This window comes from Larus michahellis, chromosome 5 (assembly GCF_964199755.1).
Source record: "Larus michahellis chromosome 5, bLarMic1.1, whole genome shotgun sequence".
Classification (NCBI taxonomy): domain Eukaryota; kingdom Metazoa; phylum Chordata; class Aves; order Charadriiformes; family Laridae; genus Larus; species Larus michahellis.
The window spans coordinates 32816806-32834991 of NC_133900.1; the positions used below are offsets into that span (position 1 = coordinate 32816806).

Below are 18186 nucleotides of genomic sequence, written 5' to 3' on the forward strand. Positions count from 1 at the left end.
GCTCGCCGGGATTTGAAGTCGTGCGTGCGCGCGCGTGCGTAGGGGGGAGGTGCGCGCGCGGGGGGCGGTGGGTTCCTCCTCCTCCCGCCCCATCCCCGGCCCGGCGCGTGGGGCGGCTCGCGGGTACGTTACAGCCCCCCCGCCCCACGTCCATTACCCCTTGGTGTATTGGGGGGGGGCAGGGGAGGGTGTGTGTGCTTGGGGTCGGCTTCCCTCAGGGGGAAGAGAGGGGAAAATGGCCGCCTCCCAACGGCCTAGGGAGCCTCGCACTCTCCCTCCCCACGCCCGGCTGCCGGCTGTGGGAGGGGCGGTCACGGTCATCGGCCTCCGGGCCCTTGTGTGCGGGAGTGGCCGATCCTGTCGAGTTACGAGGTACCTCGGCGCTTGAGCAGAAATAACGCGTGTGTGTTGCTATATATATAACGAGTGTATACATAGATACGTGTATATATGTAGATGTATACGTGCCTATATATACACAGGGGCAGGTGTATGTGTAGAGCTCGGTATCGGCGGGGCCTGGGCGTTGAGGCGGTTGCACAGTCCCCCCCCACGCGGGCCCGGGCCGTTGGGCACCTACGAGCCACCTCCGCTCCCGCGGGCCTTGTGTCTCAGCGTCCCCCCGGCAGGGAAATCGGAGTGTGACGGCAAAAACACTTCTGGTTTTCTGGTGTTTTGTGTGTTTTCGGCTCTTCTCTTCCTGAAGAAGCCGGGGGACTGGGGGAATTTTTTCTGCATGTTGGCTCTGTAGGTGCCGTGTTCTCTGGTGAAGTAGTTACCTTTAGAAAACCGTGCGGCTGTTAAGCACAGAGGAGTTAACTAGTATGAGAAAAATACTTACCATTGAAAAGGAGAGGGTATAATTGTTGATTTGAACACGGAACGTTTTGCTGAGTAACACTTTTGTCTGTTCATCCCCTTACTTGCAGTGTTTTGGCCAGAGTCTTTGGTTTTCAGAAGAAATAAAAATTAATTTTGAAGGGGTGCAGGTTGTTCACACTGTTCCCCCCCCCCCAAATGGCTTTAGTCTCTTTAAAATTCTATTTCTCTAACATGCTGCCATAGTTACATTACAGGATACCTCTTTGGTTTTTTCAGTTTGTGTACACATAACAGTACTGCTGATGGTTTTTTCTTTTATCTTTAACCCAGTATGATTCCCTGCTTTTATGCAGTTGTGTTTTCATAAAGCTTTTAATTGGAAACTGTTGGATAGCTGCAGGTGTAGCAGGCAGAGTTTTAGATGTGATCTGTATACAGGTTATAATCTCTCCAGTATTTCATATGTTACTGTTTGCGGAAACACTAACCTAGCCTTAAAAACAGGCCATGTCTTCTATTTTTTTTCTTTATTCAGGTTTATGGTAGGTATAGAGTGATATTCATTCTACTTGAACTTGTTAACAACACTCATACTATTGTTTTTTTTCTTACAGAACTGGTGAGGAAAAAGCTTGCTTTTAATGACATATTTATCACGTGTTGAGAAGTCAGTAAACCCGGCCAAAAGCTAATGTCGTCAGAAACGCCAAGAGAAAGTCCAGAGGTGCCAACGGAAAATACCATGTCCCCTGATGTGGAAGGAGAGGTGAAGTTAAGTGACAATCCAGTAGAGAGACAGGAGGCAGGCTCAGACAAGGAAGAGTGCCTTGCAGCCATGTCCAAGAGGCAAAGGAAGAAACTACTGAGGCAGAAACAGTGGGAAGAACAGAAAGATCTACGGAGGTATGGTTTGCAAAACGGGTTTCCTAGGATCGTGTGTAGTAGTTAGTGCTAATAATAATGATATGTCAGCAGAATTTGTGCATAAATTGCTTTAGCAAATCAAGGCAGTTGAACAAGTTTTCTCCTGTGACAGGTTTAAAGCAGTAGTCATAGGCTACTCCATCAACATATGAAGAAGTTATAAAGGTAAGCATCCTCTCTTCATACTAGAAGTGTTCCTCAACCGGAAGAGGATATCAGGAGGGATTCAAACTTGCATGTTTTTGGCTTGTGAGAACAGAGAAATAACATGTGGCCTAGTTCCTTTCTGAATGGGCTACGCTCTCTTTCCCTTGTGCTGTCAGACTTGGTGAATCTTACAAAGGCAGTGAATAAAAAAAATTTCTTTTGATACATGAAATGCTGTGCTATAAGTTATGTTGACTTACAGTCTGTTAAATTAGTTTTGGAAGATGGTGAGCTTCTGTATTATTCTGTTGTTGGGAGAAAGCGTATCTGCAAATGGGCTGATTGTGGTTTATCCTTGTCTTGCTGATGTGAAGTCTTCCTTCCCAACGCAGTGGCTGTTAAGGTTGCTGTCTCTGAAAATTGATCTCCCAACTGCCTGCACTCGTCGGGGGATTGGGGGAAGAAACAATTGCTTCAGAAGCCTTTTGAAAAACACTTTAGTGAAACGGGAGGTAAATTGCCTTCCACATGCTGATTCTGATGCTGCAATTTGCGCCATCTTTTTGGTTGTTTCTGTTACGAGATGTGACTCAGAGCACCCTTAAATCCATGAGACTCTCACTGTTGACTTCACTAAATTTGTGTCAGATGTCTGTAGGTATATACAGAACTTCATGGAGGCAGAGTATGTGTTTCATGCTGGTACCAGCCTAGCACAAATGGGGATGTTTAAGCCAACACAGTCTTGGGACAACCACCCTGATCGTAGAAGTATGCATTTATGTGCATAACATGCACCTCAGCAGATCTGACAGTACTTTTTTGAAGGTTTGTTTGTTTGTTTATTTAGGCAGAAACGAAAAGAAAAACGACAGAAGAGAAAACTAGAACGTCAGTCAAAATTGGACTCCAATAACGAAGGGAATGACAGAAAGCGTATGCGAAGGGAAGTTGTTCCTAGTACACTTCGTCTCATTGTGGACTGCAGCTTTGATGATTTGATGGTGCTAAAGGTAAAAGAAACTTACCCATCACAAACAAATGTTGAAAGGTTCTCCAGTGGCAGCGTCGATGCAATGTCAGAGCACAAAGACTGGAGAACAGCTTTCAGAGGACAGTTAGCACGTTTAAGATCTCCCAGACCTGCTTACATCAGTTGCTGAATTTTTTAGGGTTTGGAATGTACCTTTCTATAAGCTTGCCAAAGATTTTTTTTGCCTTCATGGATATGCAGTAAGTTATATTCCCAAAACAGGAATACAGAAACAGTTTGTGTCTTCTGTTCACCATGAAGTTAGATGCAGTCTGCCCCAAAATGCTTTGCTAGGGGGGCTGTAGATGCCACATCCAGTTACTTTCTCTTTCAAAGTGGGCCTGAGGCTCCCAACTGTGTTGGTAACTATTTGTGGAAATGAGAATTTTGAGCATTATGAGGATACTGGCCTTTTTCTCTTAGTCACATGAGAGGCAGTTAGGACAGGAGGACACTGTTCAGGCTGTCTCTAAAATTTTAGAATGGGTGAAAGAACAGGTGAAATGATCACACGATAGGTAATTATGAGAAAGATCAGCATGACACCCAACCACTGATCAAGGTGATTGGTGTGGTGTTTTAAGATCAAAACAGCTTTAACCCTGTGAGGAAAGTATGTTAATCTGCAGCCTCCTGTAAGAGTGTGGCCTTTGGTTTCTGAGTCAGACCTCTCCCCTCTCTGTTACCCTGACCCCCTTCTGCTGTGCCAGGGACTTCAGTGCCCTGCAAGACTGCTTGAATACAAGCTTTTGCAAAGCCCATCTTGCAGCTCGTTGAGTGTAATGCAGAGCATGTATAGCACTGATGGAGGCTAGTGCCTCTCACCACAAAATTTTTGGAAGCTCCAGTTGGCATTTTGGAACTTGGTTCCCTGAGGAGCCCTTCAGCAGTGCCTCAGAAGAGACCAGAAGACCACCTTGGTAGTTTTGGAGATGCTGACAGGGTGTTTCCTGCTAGGCTTTGTCCTTTATAAAATGCGTTTGCCTCCTTGGTCAGGCAGAGCCCCTGTTAAGCCTGATATAAAACCTGGTACTTCTGCAGGTGTTTAGGAAGAGTGAAGCTGTAAGTGAAGATGGTTGTGGCATTTAGCGATAGGCTTAATTATATGCCTTTGCTAGTGTCTGTAAGAACTTGCATTGCAATATTGTAGTGATAAAGTCTAGTTTATTTGAAATCCTTTGGGATACCAAAATATTCTCAAAGCACTACATGACTCAAAGCAATATAATGATGTTTCATTTTAAAATGGGAATCAGTTATATTTACAAAACACTGCTTTTGGGGCACTGAGAACAGAGCTATGTAATGTACCTTACAGAAAACATAATTGGTTTAAAAGTAAGTCTGCTGCATTTCAGGTAGTACTAGTTAACTGTTGTCCAAATTGTCAGGTCAAAATGCCAGAGACGGACACTAAATTATTTGCATTATTCTGGGGTTCTTCAGGTTAATTATGCATATTTAATTTTCTTAAATATAAGCAGCATATTCTCAGGATTTTTCCATGGGTGAAAGACTGAGTATTGTCACAGTGATAAATTTGCTTCATTCTTCAGATTAATTTTGAGTATGTTATTACACATAATTAAATTCCAGTGATTTTTGTTTGTTTCTTAGAATAATGCAAATCAGTCATAGAATCATTTAGGTTGGAAAAGACCTTTAAGATCATCAAGTACAATCGTTAACCTAGCACTGCCAAGTCCACCACTAAACCGTGTCCCTCAGCACCACATCTACACTGCTTTTAAATACCCCTAGGGATGGTGATTCAGCCACTTCCCTGGGCAGCCTGTTCCAATGCTTGACAACCCTTGTGCGGAATAAATTTTTCCCAGTATCCAATCTAAACCTTCCCTGGTGCAACCTGAGGCCATTTCCTCTTGTCCTATCACTTGTGACTGGGGAGAAGAGACAGACCCCCACCTCGCTACAGCCTCCTTTCAGGCAGTTGTAGAGAGCAATAAGGTCTCCCCTCAGCCACCTGTTCTCCAGACTAAACAACCCCAGCTCCCTCAGCCGCTCCTTGTAAGCTCTAGACCCTTGTGCTCTAGACCCTTCACCAGCTTTGTTTGCCCTTCTCTGGACGTGCTCCAGCACCTCAACGTCTTTCTTGTAGTGAGAGGCCCCAAACTGGACACAGTACTCGAGGTGCGGCCTCACCAGTGCCAAGTACAGGGGGACGATCACTTCCCTAGTCTTGCTGGCCACAGTATTCTTGATACAAGCCAGGATGCTACTGGCCTCCTTGGCCACCTGGGCACACTGACAACTCATATTTGGCCGTCTATCAAGCAACACCCCCAGGGCCTCTTCCGCTGGGCACCTTTCCATCCACTCTTCCCCAAGCCTGTAGCGTTGCAATGGGGTGTTGTGACCCAAGTGTGGGACCAGGCACTTGGCCTTCTTGAACCTCATACCACTGGCCTCAGCCCATTGATCCAGCCTGTCCAGATGCCTCTGTAGAGCCTTCCGACCCTCAAGCAGATCAACACTCCTGCCCAACTTGGTGTTGTCTGCAAACTTACGAGGGTTCACTTGATCCCCTTATCCAGATAGATGATAGAGATATTAAACACAACTGGCCCCAGTGCAGAGCCCTGTGACCAGCCACCAACTGGATTTAATTCCATTCACCACAACTCTTTGGGCCCGGTCATCCAACTAGGTTTTAATCCAGAGAAGACTATGCCTGTCCAAGCAAGGAGCAGCCAGTTTCTCCAGGAGAATGCTGTGGGAAACAGTGTCAAAGGCTTGCTAATGTCTTGGTAGACAACACCCACAGCCTTTACCTTATCCCCTAAGTGGGTCACCTTGTCATAGGAGATCAGGTTAGTCAAACAGGACCTGCCATTCATAAACCTGTGCTGACTGGGTTTATGAATCGAGCACGTGTAGAGATGTCTAAATACACTTTTGTGGAAGATGCTTGTGTTTCCTTGTCAGCATTAATCCCTTCACAATGGCCAGTTTTTCTGTCAGGGTCTGATGTCCATGCTCTCTCAGTAGTCACTTTTGCCAGTTAAAAGCTTCCTTCTTCTTTCTTTAACTTCTGAGTGGCTCATGGTAAAGCATGTTGTGGTGGTCTGTTCGAAGGACTATGTAAAAACAAATTGTGTTGTATACAGGATGTTAAGAAGCTGCACAAGCAAATTCAGAGATGTTATGCAGAAAACCGCAAAGCATTTCATCCTGTGCAGGTATGTTTAAGCAAACTCCGCCCTGACTGTATTGCCATATACAAAGCATATGAGAAAGGCAGCTGTGGCCCAAGCGGAAAAAAATATTTAAGCTGCCTCTTTTTCATAAGAAAATTACAATCCCTGTATATATGAAAAAGTACGTGCATGCAGCTGAAGAGTGCCAGATACTGGCGTGCCACTAAAATACTGTTGATACTCAGTTTTATCTGTAACAGATTTTTTTAAAAAAAGTGACTGTAAGTGCATATTTCTCTTTTAAATGTGTCATTACCTGTATGAATATGGTCTTAGTACCACTTTCAGCTAAAAAATGATTAAGAATTTTAACTAATAGTTAAGGGTAGAAAAAATCTTGTACAGAGAGGAAACAGATTGGCACATTAACATTTCAGTATTTTGTATCTCGTGTTTGTTCTTTTCAAAGTTTTACTTGACCAGCCATGGGGGACAGTTGAAGAGCAACATGAATGAAAATGACAAAGGATGGGTAAACTGGAAGGTGAATAATTGAGTATTTCTGTATAAAGGGGTTGTAGTTATAGTTGCTAACTAGGTTGGTTGTTGTGAAGGATCTGTGCTTGTTCCATGTGTTTTTTTTTGAGATCAGAGCAATAGCATATTAGAAATAGTGTGGCTCTTTGTGTTTTTAATTAATTTAACTTAAATAGCTGAAGACTTCTTGTCTTGAATCTAGCTTTTTTTTTTTCCTTGAGAAATTCCACACGTGTTCTCCTGTTTTTATTGAACAGACTCTATTCTCTGATAGACTAAGCAAGACTACTCGATTTAGGCATTTCTGACAGTCTTCTGTCTTGACAGTGCTCTTTTTTATTTCTTGGCGGAAAATAAGACTTTGAAGTCATGATGCGATTCTCTGATGTGCACCTTCACTTCCATTATGTTACCTCTCAACACTGAAGTGTTCTTCAGAAAAGTACCTTGTCTCGTGGTCAAATTCATGTTGGTTTTCTTTACGACTCCCTGATAAACCAGTATTCCAGCAACTTCAAATGAAGACCAGTTTGTGTAAATAAAAACAGTTCTACTTTCAGCATGTCTTGTGCAATAGCTGCTTTACAAAAGCATAGCATAAAGCCCTCTTAAGAAACAAGTAATGTTAACTAAGCATTTACTTCTAGTTTCACATTTTTAGAAAGGTGGACTTCAAGATTATTTTGATCACTATGAGAAATATGGTAACATTGGAAGGGAATCACAAGAACTTCAGGATTTGTAAAGTTCGTTTGGTGTTGCAGAAAATTTCCTGATGATTTTTACAAGTCAGTGCTGTAGGGACTGTGGATTATTCATGCAGAAATCAGTCTGCACTATGCTATGTATGTAAACGTGAATGAGGGATGTGGAATGTCTGCATACTATTGGATTTAGTTTTGCTGGTTCCATCTTGGGTCTGTAAAGCTTGCCCAGTAATTTAGCAGTTCAATCTAACTTCTTTTAACTACCTTTTTTCAGGATATCCAAATTAGGACAGAACACTATAGTGAGCTAATAAAGAAAGAAGACTTGGTATATCTTACCTCAGATTCCCCAGACGTTCTCAGTGAACTTGATGAGAAGAAAGCCTATGTGATTGGAGGACTGGTGGATCACAATCACCACAAGGTAAACTGTGGGTCCATTTCTTTACAGCTCTTTTTTTTTTTTTTTTTTTTGGCACTGTACTTGATGTTGATGCTGTTCATGTGTAAACTAACAAAAACAAATAACAAGAAAGCTTCTTCAAAAAAGACTTATTTAAAAAAAAATTTTAAGAAATAGGGGAAAAAAAAACTTCTGGTGGTAGCAGTGTCTTGTGTTCCAGAGTGCAGACATGCTGAGCTTTTTAGGATTTTATCTTTTCATTTTAAATATAGGAATGGAATTAATAACACTGCTCAGCTTACTGAGGGCCATATTTTCAGACAGAAGGGTTTGGTTTCTGTTCATGCAGTTGTGTGTGTGTGCATGCTCTTGTATGTGCATGTGCCCAAATATAGATGAAGAACAGCGCTCGAATCTTGGATGTCCTTTTTTAATAAGTTTGCTTGTCATGAGAACTTGGCTAAGTAACACACATGCCTCAGGGATCTGGTTCCATACCTGTACATGGGATCGTGCTATGTGGACGTGGAATGTCATAGAGAATTCAGTTCGGAAATTAAAGCACTGTTACTGCTTTTCTTCAAATACGCTCCTGTGTAATTTCTGGTGACGTATTTAATATTGCAATGTGATGCTAAAAAAAGAGATGGATCTTAAGCCTTACCAAATGATACTTGAGCAGTTAGTCCACAGTTAAAGACGAGGAGGGAGCTAAAGCAGATCCTTTGTATAGTCATTATGCTATAAAGTGTTTACTCAGTTTCAAAGGGGTTTTCTTGCCGGTCTTGGGCACAGGATTTGCCAGGTTTAAAAAAGCAAACAAAATTTCTTTATCCTTTACTCTTCCTCTCAAAAAAATAACCCGGTTATTGCAATCTGAGTAGCTTTGCATTTAAGCACAAACTCGCCTTTAAAACAGGCTATGGCTGACATGTTCTAGAGCTGCAGCTGCATGAACAAGTTTTATTTACGATCCTTTTGACCGTACATCACAGTGTGACATATAATCAAAGTAGTGACTTTTCCAAAAGTAGGCCTTGAAGCAGGTAGTGTCTAACCGGCGTAAGTTTCTTTTTGTAAATACATTCTAAAGTAAGATCATGGCAGCCCTGGCAAAACTTGTTGGAAAATGATACTTGTAGTAATCTGTATGCGCTGATTTGAATTGGTGATTCTCAGTCCAGCTGTTTTGGTGTCTTTCCCACAGGGAATTACTTACAAAAAAGCTGTAGAGCAGGGAATCAGTCATGCACAGCTCCCTCTTGGAAACTTTGTGAAGATGAACAGTCGGAAAGTGTTAGCTGTCAATCATGGTAAGTTTTAAATCACCAAATAATGACATTATTATAGAATATTCAGAATATTATAGAATACAGAATATCTGTGATATTCAGAATTTGAACCCTCAAAGTGTGCACTGTAGTGCAGATGCCTAAATCTTATTTTATTATGTTGATATTTCTTGAACCAAGTTGCCTTTGGCATACAGTAATTGCCCTGACCTTCAAATACTTCAGATATGGTTAAGTGTAAAGGATGGTGTCTTAGCCACTTAGAAGTGCACCTCCTAGTCTGTTGACTTGTCCCACGAGTAATTTTGACGTTCTTACCATCCTGGTCTTGTTTCCAGGCTTAATTTATAAGTGAGTAAAATGTTAGAAACTATCCCATGTGTTTTATCCCAGGGGAGGATAAATGTATGTGATGTTTTCACCTCTTTGTACAGCTTCGTTCAGCAGTAACTGCTTAGGCACCTGTAGACTGGCCTCATTTGGTATCAGCAGTACTCCATCTGCTGAGCTTTCATAACTGTATTTTTACCTGGTTTCCTGGTTCTGATTGAAGTATACAATTGCTGAACCAAGTCTTGAATCCCACTCCTTTTAAACTTTCAGTTTTATTATTAAATTATCTTTCAGTGTCATTAAACAAAAATACATGCAAAATGGAGCCTACTTAGACCTTTATGGAAATTTTATCTTACCTTGCTTTATTTCAAGTTTATTTTATTATATAACACATTGCTTGATAATAGCTTTATTTTCTGAAAATGCCATTGATTGATGAGGTATGTATTCACATGATAATAAAGATTATTTAAATGTGGAGGAGAATATGGTACATTACTGGAATTAAAAATTATCAAACTCCATGTATATGTAAGATTTTACATGTTTTAACTTTATATGTTACTTTATTATAGACAAGAATAGGACTTTATGTGTTGTTCATCAAAAGTTATGATAGCTGTAGCTTTCTAATGGAGTTTTTCTGCAATAATCTTATACTGACCTCTAGTGTCAGCACTTCTGGAGGCTGTCTTCTACAGGTTTGAGTACTGGGTATAAATTGTATCACTTACGTTGAGGCTTTTATTTATCTGCTTTATGGTCTTGTGCATATTTCTTGTGCCAGACTTCTAGGCTCCTGATTTCACTCTTAATTTAGTTGGTGAGATTTCATTTTTCGTGAGGTTGTCTTTCCTCGCCCTTTAAAAACATTTTAAAATTGCAGCTAAAAGACTCTTAACACAGAGACCCTTTTTAAGGTAAATATTATACTATAGCAGTATTTTGTTTAAGGCTTTTGGGCAGGAAAATAAACACAACTCCACCACCACCAAAAGTGGAGGTACCTTTAAATTTGTAATTAGGGCTCTGGTGTATATTGTAACCCTAATAGCTTACAACCTAAATCCAAAAAGACAGTTTTCAAGGGAGGTGCTACTTGGCATGAATAAGGTGGACAGAATCAAGCTGCCTCTTAAATCTCATTTTGTGGAGGTGAGGACATTTGCACTGAGGTTTTTGTATTTTGCTGTGAGTACATCTGCCTTATTGTTTTGTGCAACTGTGTAATTGTTCACCCTTTCTGTTTTGATCTGGTTGTTCTGGCCTCTGGGTTCTCCCCCGGGTGCAGAAGTTGAAGCTGGCAGAGTACAGTACGGGGCTCACCAGATGAGAGAGTGGGACCTGGCTGGTCCCTGTGAGACTACTTTTGATAGGTGGGAATTTGTAAAGTCCTGTAGAAGAAGAAACTCTTTCTGAACTGCCTCGTCAGGCTTTGCAGTGTTTTAGTTAAATGGGCCCTCTGGTGGTGAGAGATTGGCATCATCGTTAACAGGAGGATCTGCTTGTTGCTTTTTACTTATGTATTTATACTCTTTCTCTCTTGGGATGGCGTCTCTGTATTTCCACAGGCAGTTCGGTGCCTGCATTGCCATGTTAAAATGGCACGTGGAATACGTGTATGTGTGAAGTATTTGATGCTACAAAAACTGACAAGGTGTAAGATGAGACTTATGTTTTTAACTTGATCTGGAATTTTGAAGCTTGGAAGTGAGATCCATGTAAAATACTGTATGCAAAGCACAACTGCAAATGTAGCTGAGAGCGTGTGTTTCCTTCTGTTCATGTTTGTATCCCAAGGCTTATACTTTGTACCGTGTGTTGCTCCATTCCAGTCTGCAGGGATGTCTACCAACTGTTCCCGCTACCTCTTTCTGTCCTTGTGTAGTATTTTTGTTGGTATTGCAGCCCATCATAGAAGCCTCTGTTCTTCTGTGGAAGCTACTCTGTTTCCAGTTCTGTTTTTACTATGCAGATAAAAAGTTACAAAGCAAAGAAGAGGCATGCTCCTTATACTTATCTTGTCTCTTAAGCCAGCATTTTTGCTACAGATGCTTTCTGCAGTTACTTACAGTGATAGTAATATAGTCCTTTGAGAGCTCATACCTTTACAGTATGTTTCAGGTGAATAACCTGCTTAGCAAAATGGTCAGCACTTCAGTATCAGTGTCACAGAGAGCAGCTGGCTGTCCAGTAAACCTGGATCCAGGAAACCTCTAGTAAATGTGACACTCTTCTGTAACTTGACTCTCTGACTATGAGATCCATGCTGCTCCTCCCTTTCTGAACGCCTGCCTAACTCTCTGTAAGGTTTTTTCCCTCCACAGCTCCTTTGATCCTTTCTCATATGCTGTTGCTTGGCATTGAGAATGCTTGTACTGGGTACATTCTTTGAAGTCAGCATTCTCCGGTGCCGTTAGCACTATTCCTGTAGCCCCGAGCTTGAAGAGCCACCCCTCTCTCCCAGATTTGTTATCCAAGTCTAGCTTCCTCACCAGCTATAGAGCCTCCTGCTGCCTTCCCTGCTCCTCCTGCCGGCCACAATCTGTGTTGAGAGGTTTTTTGGATGGCCTGGGATTTTTCTAAGTAAGAATTTGCTGATGAATTTTGCATATAATGCAGTTTGTAGCTCTTGTCAGTCAGGGTAAGTTTTGGGAGTGGAAGCAGGAGGAGTAGGAGGGTGACGGTATGGTTAGCATAATAGAAACAGAAAGAAAGAGTCACAGAATTGGAGACAGATAAGGATTTTTGGGATAAGTTCAGATGGAAATGAAAAAGAAAGCTAATTATAGCAGATTTTAGGAAGACTTAGGGCTGTCCATATGTTAGGGGGGGGACAAAGTCATTGCTAAAGAGCATTCACAGCAGTATTCCTGTCAAACATGGGGAAAGTATTAGTGGCTGTGTACTGGTGAGACCTGAAGTACTGGGGGGGACATTTATCTCCCTCCCTGAGATAAATTAATTCAAACTGCAGAAGCCATTGCAGGAGCCACTGCAGAAAAGCACTGCTGTGGTAACTGTCTTACAACTGGAGATTCAAAGTGTGCTTGGCTTTAGACTGCAGCAGTAGCAGAATTGCCTTGTCTGCTTCATCAGCTTTACTCTGAAGATGCCACAACCGAATGCATATAAACCTCTGTAAAGATGGATTTGGGTGGGGGGGTGTTCCTATCAGCGGTTCACTTATCTCCCTGTAAAAGAGCTGATGGTCTTTCTTGATGTTGCAGTATTTGAGATCATCCTTGCATACCTGGAGAAGAGAGACTGGAAGGAGGCCTTTTTCAGTGTCTTGCCACAGCGGAAAGGGGCTGTTCCTTTGGGAGAAGTCAATGATTCATCCAAACATGTTCTCTCTGGAAAAGAAGACGACAATGACTCGGACAGCAACTAAGCTTCAGAATGAGAAGATGGGAAAAATGAGACATAACAGTTCTTGGGATAAAACTGGGATGTGAAGTAGTTGTACTCCAAAGACCATCTGCTGCCCTTGTGATACGGAATTGTCTCAATGCTTGGTATTTCCATAGTTGGCCCAGAGCTGTTTCTGGACATGAAGGGTAAAGATAAATACAGGGTTTTTACACTGAAACTTCAATATTAATAGCTTTTTTTAAAAAAATAAATTAATGGCAGATGCAGTATTTATTTTGTTTCCCAAGGAAGCTATTTGTTTTATTTTTTTTTATTTTTTTTTTATACATGCCAAGTTGAGTGTTGTGTGAGCCGATGCAGGCAGGACGCAGGAACAACTGCAAAACCACGGATGAAAGGCAAAGAACAAGTTTAATCTTGATACCTCACAAACTGGGGAATCTCCGAAGCAACACCCGGGCAGAGGCACGCAAGCAGGGACCATGGGCACCGTGGCGCAAGAGAGTGTTCTTGTTAGCAAGAGTCCTTGGCAGCGAGAAAGTCCACGTTAGCAAGAGCGCACATGGACTCCCTGTTCTCTCTGGTATTTAAAGGGTTCAAACAGGCATAGTTTTGCTACTGTGCTTTGATCTTCTTCAGCAACAGGCCAGGATTCTCAAGTGGCTAGATAAGGTGTCCCTGAGTCCATCACAGACTTCCGTTATCTAAGTGCAAGTGTTTTTCTTGCAAGCACCCGAGACTGAATAACAATTAGTGTGATATAGGTGCTTTCGAGTACCCCAGGTGCGAGTCACTTGAGCATATTTACTGTCCTCCTCGCCAATCTTCCGTTGCTTTCCCACAGGTGTATTACCCAAGAGTACTTTGACAGACAAGACAATACAATACGTACAGGATCATGTGATAAAACAGGTATACTGAAATGGAGGGACTTGTAAGAAGGAGTTCCTGTCTCTTGGTCTTGTGCTGAGACTATGTGATAAATCTTGCTAAGATGCTCAAAAAGTAATAAAAAATTATTGTGTCACCTTAACTCAGTGTGCACCATGTACCAACCAAGATGCACAATTTGCACTCATGCAGACATTCATCCTACTCAAACTGAAGTATAAAGCACTGGCTTAACCCCATGCTCATATTTCACCTACTGGACCCAGCTAACTAAACAGGTTATATAAATCATCCTTTGAATTTCTTGAATTCCTCCTTCCAGCAATGCCTCACTCTCTCTTACATGGAGTACTTGTTCCCGAGGCCTCAGCATGCTCCTCTCCTGCAGTGGAAAATGAGAATGGAGGTGGTAGTGACTACAGTGGATATGGTCTGAAGTGAAGGCTCCTGGAAAAGGCACACTGGGCTCTGCCCTGAGCTAAGCTCTTCACTACTTAACGCTTAATGTTTCAAACCGATAAACCCCAATCCTTCTGCTTTCCCAGTTCACTCACAAGGTCCAACAAAGGTCCAGATATATTTCTGTCATTGTGGGCCTCTATTTCAACGGTTTGAGGTTTGCATGGTGGTTTTAATGTTTGTTTGGTGTCATCCCATCCCGTCCTGTCCTGTCCCATCTCCCACCATAGGATACTACAGTTTGTGATGCTTCTCCACTAATAACGAGAGCTATGGAAGCAAATTCTAGCTTGCTGTGAAGCTCACATCTGCAGTCACTCTGCTCTTCAGATTTTGAAACTCCAGGGTACATTTTCCCCCCGGTGCCTAGGGCTTGATGTGCATCTCTGCAGATCACGTGTGTGTGTGTCCCTCTTCTCAACCCAGAATGTCTGTGACTGTAGCTTCAGGTCTGCATGCAAGAGCTCTTTGTGCAGGCCTGGCTGAGTCATGCAAAAAGATGAATTTGATGCCAAAAAGAGTGGCCTCTCTCCTTTTTTCCATTGAGCTGACTTCTCATGTATCTATGCGGCATGGTTTGGTTTAATTACCTGAGGACTAAATATAACGAGCATAAATTTATTTTAACAGGGTGTCTGAACAGCTATCTTTATAATAGAAGTGCTAAGGTTACATATTTTTGTATGTGAAAGGCCTCCACTGGAAAGGAGATATCGGTTGTTTGGGGGCGGCTGTGGCACAGGTGAGACTTCTGCTGGAGTGTGAAGGCAGGATGGTCACTTGTCTCCATGCACTTTCTCAGTTGCAGTTCTTCCTGGGGACAGTGTGTCTGCTTGTGCTGGACCTGTGTTTCTCAGCGTTGAGAGCAAAAGTTTCTCCTTTTCTGGAAAACATTTTGAAAAAGCAAGCTGTAAGGCTTAAGATTATGTTAGGTTGGTTTGGCTTTGTTTGATGCGCAGCTGAGAGTATAGAAGCACATCCACTCTTTAGCAAGGAATCCTTCCTGGACACCACTTGGAAAAGCAGAGATTGTTGCTTTGTCAGTTTATTCTTATTATTCTTATGTAAGATTACTCTTCACGCACTCCTCCTACTGGAGGAGGTACAAAGAATAGCAAATGCTGGTAGCATTAGAGCTGGCATGAATGGCTTTGTTCAAATGATAATGTCCTTTGGGACTGACTTTGCTTTGTGTGCTTCAGAAGGGACACAAAGTGGTGATAGTGGTGTTCCTTGGGAGTGCCCAAGATTGGCAAATCCCCAAGTTTGTTGGCAGAAGGAGTTTCAGCTTGTGTATAACTTACAGGAGCAGATTTTGATGAAGAGAGGAAATCAATACCTCTTGCTGCCTGTTCTTTCTAGCAAGAGAAACACCTTGCTGTGTTTCTGAGTTGCTCTGGTTAGGAGAAGATGTACATGAATGTCAAATCAAGAGAAACCAATTGAGGGGCAGCAAGAATAGAGGGTCTTGGGTTTCTAGCTCTTATAGAACGTAAATTCAGGTCATTTCTCATATTGTCACTGACTTCTATGATTCTGTGATTCTAATTTGTGTGCTGCTGGGAAGAGAGAAGTTAGAGCTTCTAAAGATTCACAGTCCCTGTGCTGTTTGGTGATCAGCATCCTAGACTCAGGGTGTCTTAACATTTGCAATTTCTATTACTTAACCCCATTTCATGTTTCGACTTGCCACTGATGGCCAGGATGAAGACCTGAGTGAAAAAGAAAGAATGTCTAACTTGATAACCGGTCTAAACTGTGCACTGCAATATACATGACGTTTTTCTCAAAGGGATTTCAAGTGCTCCTAGAATTTTGTGATGTTCTCGTAGCAACTAAATTTGTATCAGAGAATGTGGGGCTGTTTGTAGCAAGGGCCATTTTTGCTTCAGACTGTGCACGATGAAGTTCAAGCGCAAAGTTGCATTTTTCATGGGAGAAGAAGACAAGGATTTCTGGTTATGAGGTTTAGCTTATCCATAGTCTTAGCAACCTCACTGCAGGTTTTACCTGGACTGATTCTTTTTCTCTTCTGGTCCTTTCTGAAGAGAAGGGAGAGGCTTTAGCAGAGTCTGGGTATTGATGTGCTCTGCTGTACCTTCCTTAGAATTCAGCACGCCTTTGTCAGTTGGTTCTGAAAAAATCATGCTGGACACGAAGTCTTTCTCTGAAATGTGAAGGTAGCAGAAATTTCACTGAAGTTCCCACTTGCTGATCTGGATGTCAGCGGTGAATTTACGAGTTCCCTAACCTCATTTCTCATTTTCAAACGGCTTAAGGCCATAAGAGAGACACATTTTGTTTGGTTTCTGCCTCCCCCCAGTCCACAGCAGCCCAGAGCACCACAGGGAGTGCACATTTTTCCACCTTGCACCAAACCTGAGTGCGCTGATGTCTGAATGACTGATTTCTGTGTCCTGTCACCTTACTGCTCAGCACAGCCACCGCTGGGCCAAGCATGCTTCACTGGGTCCTATTCCTTCCACCTGGGCAACCCCACTCTGTTCAGGTCTATGAGAATTTCAGGGTTTTACGCGAATGTAGAAGAGCGCGTGCTTTTCAGAAAGGGATGCAGATACATCTGTTTGTTACCTTCCGTACTTGCCCTTGCGAACCATTTCTGGATCTCGGTAAGCGAATCCGTCTGTAGAACTTGGCCAAGTTTTCCCAGGACCTGGAAGACGTACAGGATAGTTACCATGAAGGAAGAGAAGCTGATTCACCACCCAGGTTTTGTGTGTGTTTTCGTTTAGCTCTAGCTGTGTGAGCATGCAATTTTACAGCTGTGCCACTTGCCCAGCCTCAGATGTCCCACCAGTTTTGCCCCAGTGTGAGCAAAGGCCACCAGGCTGCAAAAGGTGATGCTGAGAGAGTGCCATGTACACAGCACTTCAGAGGCACAGGAAGGAAATTGTAAGCAGTGTTTCCTACATGTAAAGCCCCTTGCGTGTGACATGTAGTATTGGCAGGCTGTTTTTTAGAGAACAATTCTCAACCCACGTGCCAGCTGCATTGCTCCCCCAGCGATTGCCCATGGCATCTTCCAGTTAGGTGAAAGCAACTCAGAGTAAACGCTGAACACCAAATTAAGTCAGTGGAATCCACACTGGGGAAAAAAAATCAGACAAATAACGCCCTACACCATCCTCAAGAGACAGAAAAATATGTAACTTTATAGGAAGCCATATACTACAGCACTCAGATCTTACCTTTATGTCCTGATCCAGGTAGTTCAGGTCCAAATTCACGTTCTGCTGGACATGAGGACCATGACGCAAGTTGACAAATGGAGAGGAAGGCTGGGTGACAGACACACTGCGGATTCCCTGTCGACTTGTAGGTTGTGCAGAGGCTTGGAATCGTTTTTTCAAAAGCTTTTCCAAAATAGAAAACAATGTTTAAAGAATTGGCTTGACTCCATTTAAGCGGCAATTGAAGACAATGTGAAGTATATCGCTAACACTGGGCTGCAGCAAGGGTGTGCAGCAGAGAACACCTCTAAAACTGTTCTTTGGTTGAATATGGCCACATATGGGTTGTTACAGCTTCTAAAACATGATCATGAAGAATAATAACAGATATCCATGGCAAAATGTGTAACGTTGGATTTCTCCCTTTTGTTGAAGACAATGTGTAGAACTGTACAACCATGGTTTGCTTTGAAATACCCTTTTGGAATAGCTGTGTATTTTGGAAAGAGCTGGATTTTGGTATAAGAATGAAAGTGATGCTGGGTAACTACTATTCTTAGAATCGTTTTGGTTGGCAGAGACCTTTAAGATGGAAATCAGCTGAGGAAGGGATTTAAATCTGGACCTCTTGTGTTGAGTTTGCCTTTCCATTATGGGTTTGTAGTGTGCTGCTGAGCCACTGCTTTTCACTTTTCTGTGCGCAGACTTCAGCAATCTATGAAAGGCCTAGGAATGAAAATGTGACTGGCAGAAGGTTCTGTTTCTGTGTAGAAGAAAAGCAAAAGGCATCTAACAGCTATTAAGAACCAGTAGTTTATTGAATGTGGCTATATGGCAGGATCTGTCCATTCTGTAGTTATTTGGCAGCCAAGCCCCAGTAAATGTGGTATGAAGAATTGTGTTCTGCATGT

General features: G+C 42.5%; 2 protein-coding genes across 11 annotated transcripts in view; one reads left to right on the forward strand and one right to left on the reverse strand.

The window, feature by feature from the left end:
- Nucleotides 1-18186, forward strand: part of TRMT10A (tRNA methyltransferase 10A) — a 22034-nt gene continuing 3848 nt past the window's right edge. The window contains exons 1-8 of one of the 10 annotated variants that reach the window (XM_074589499.1): nucleotides 1-123; nucleotides 1437-1725; nucleotides 2744-2906; nucleotides 6055-6126; nucleotides 6554-6628; nucleotides 7603-7752; nucleotides 8939-9044; nucleotides 12590-13765. In XM_074589499.1, the coding sequence (XP_074445600.1) occupies nucleotides 1514-1725; nucleotides 2744-2906; nucleotides 6055-6126; nucleotides 6554-6628; nucleotides 7603-7752; nucleotides 8939-9044; nucleotides 12590-12753 (942 nt within the window). In that variant the 5' untranslated portion in view covers nucleotides 1-123; nucleotides 1437-1513 and the 3' untranslated portion in view covers nucleotides 12754-13765. Of the gene's footprint in view, nucleotides 373-1436; nucleotides 1726-2743; nucleotides 2907-6054; nucleotides 6127-6553; nucleotides 6629-7602; nucleotides 7753-8938; nucleotides 9045-12589; nucleotides 13766-18186 lie in introns of those variants that run through there. The other 9 variants (XM_074589498.1, XM_074589494.1, XM_074589502.1 and 6 more) reach the window with 9 other exon arrangements.
- C5H4orf17 (chromosome 5 C4orf17 homolog) overlaps nucleotides 14735-18186 on the reverse strand; it is a 23344-nt gene continuing 19892 nt past the window's right edge. Inside the window, exons 6-9 of the mRNA XM_074589507.1 lie at nucleotides 17294-17458; nucleotides 16677-16758; nucleotides 16095-16251; nucleotides 14735-14967 (exon numbers count right to left, since the gene is read on the reverse strand). Of these exons, the coding sequence (XP_074445608.1) occupies nucleotides 14883-14967; nucleotides 16095-16251; nucleotides 16677-16758; nucleotides 17294-17458 (489 nt within the window). The 3' untranslated portion in view covers nucleotides 14735-14882. The remainder of the gene's footprint in view (nucleotides 14968-16094; nucleotides 16252-16676; nucleotides 16759-17293; nucleotides 17459-18186) is intronic.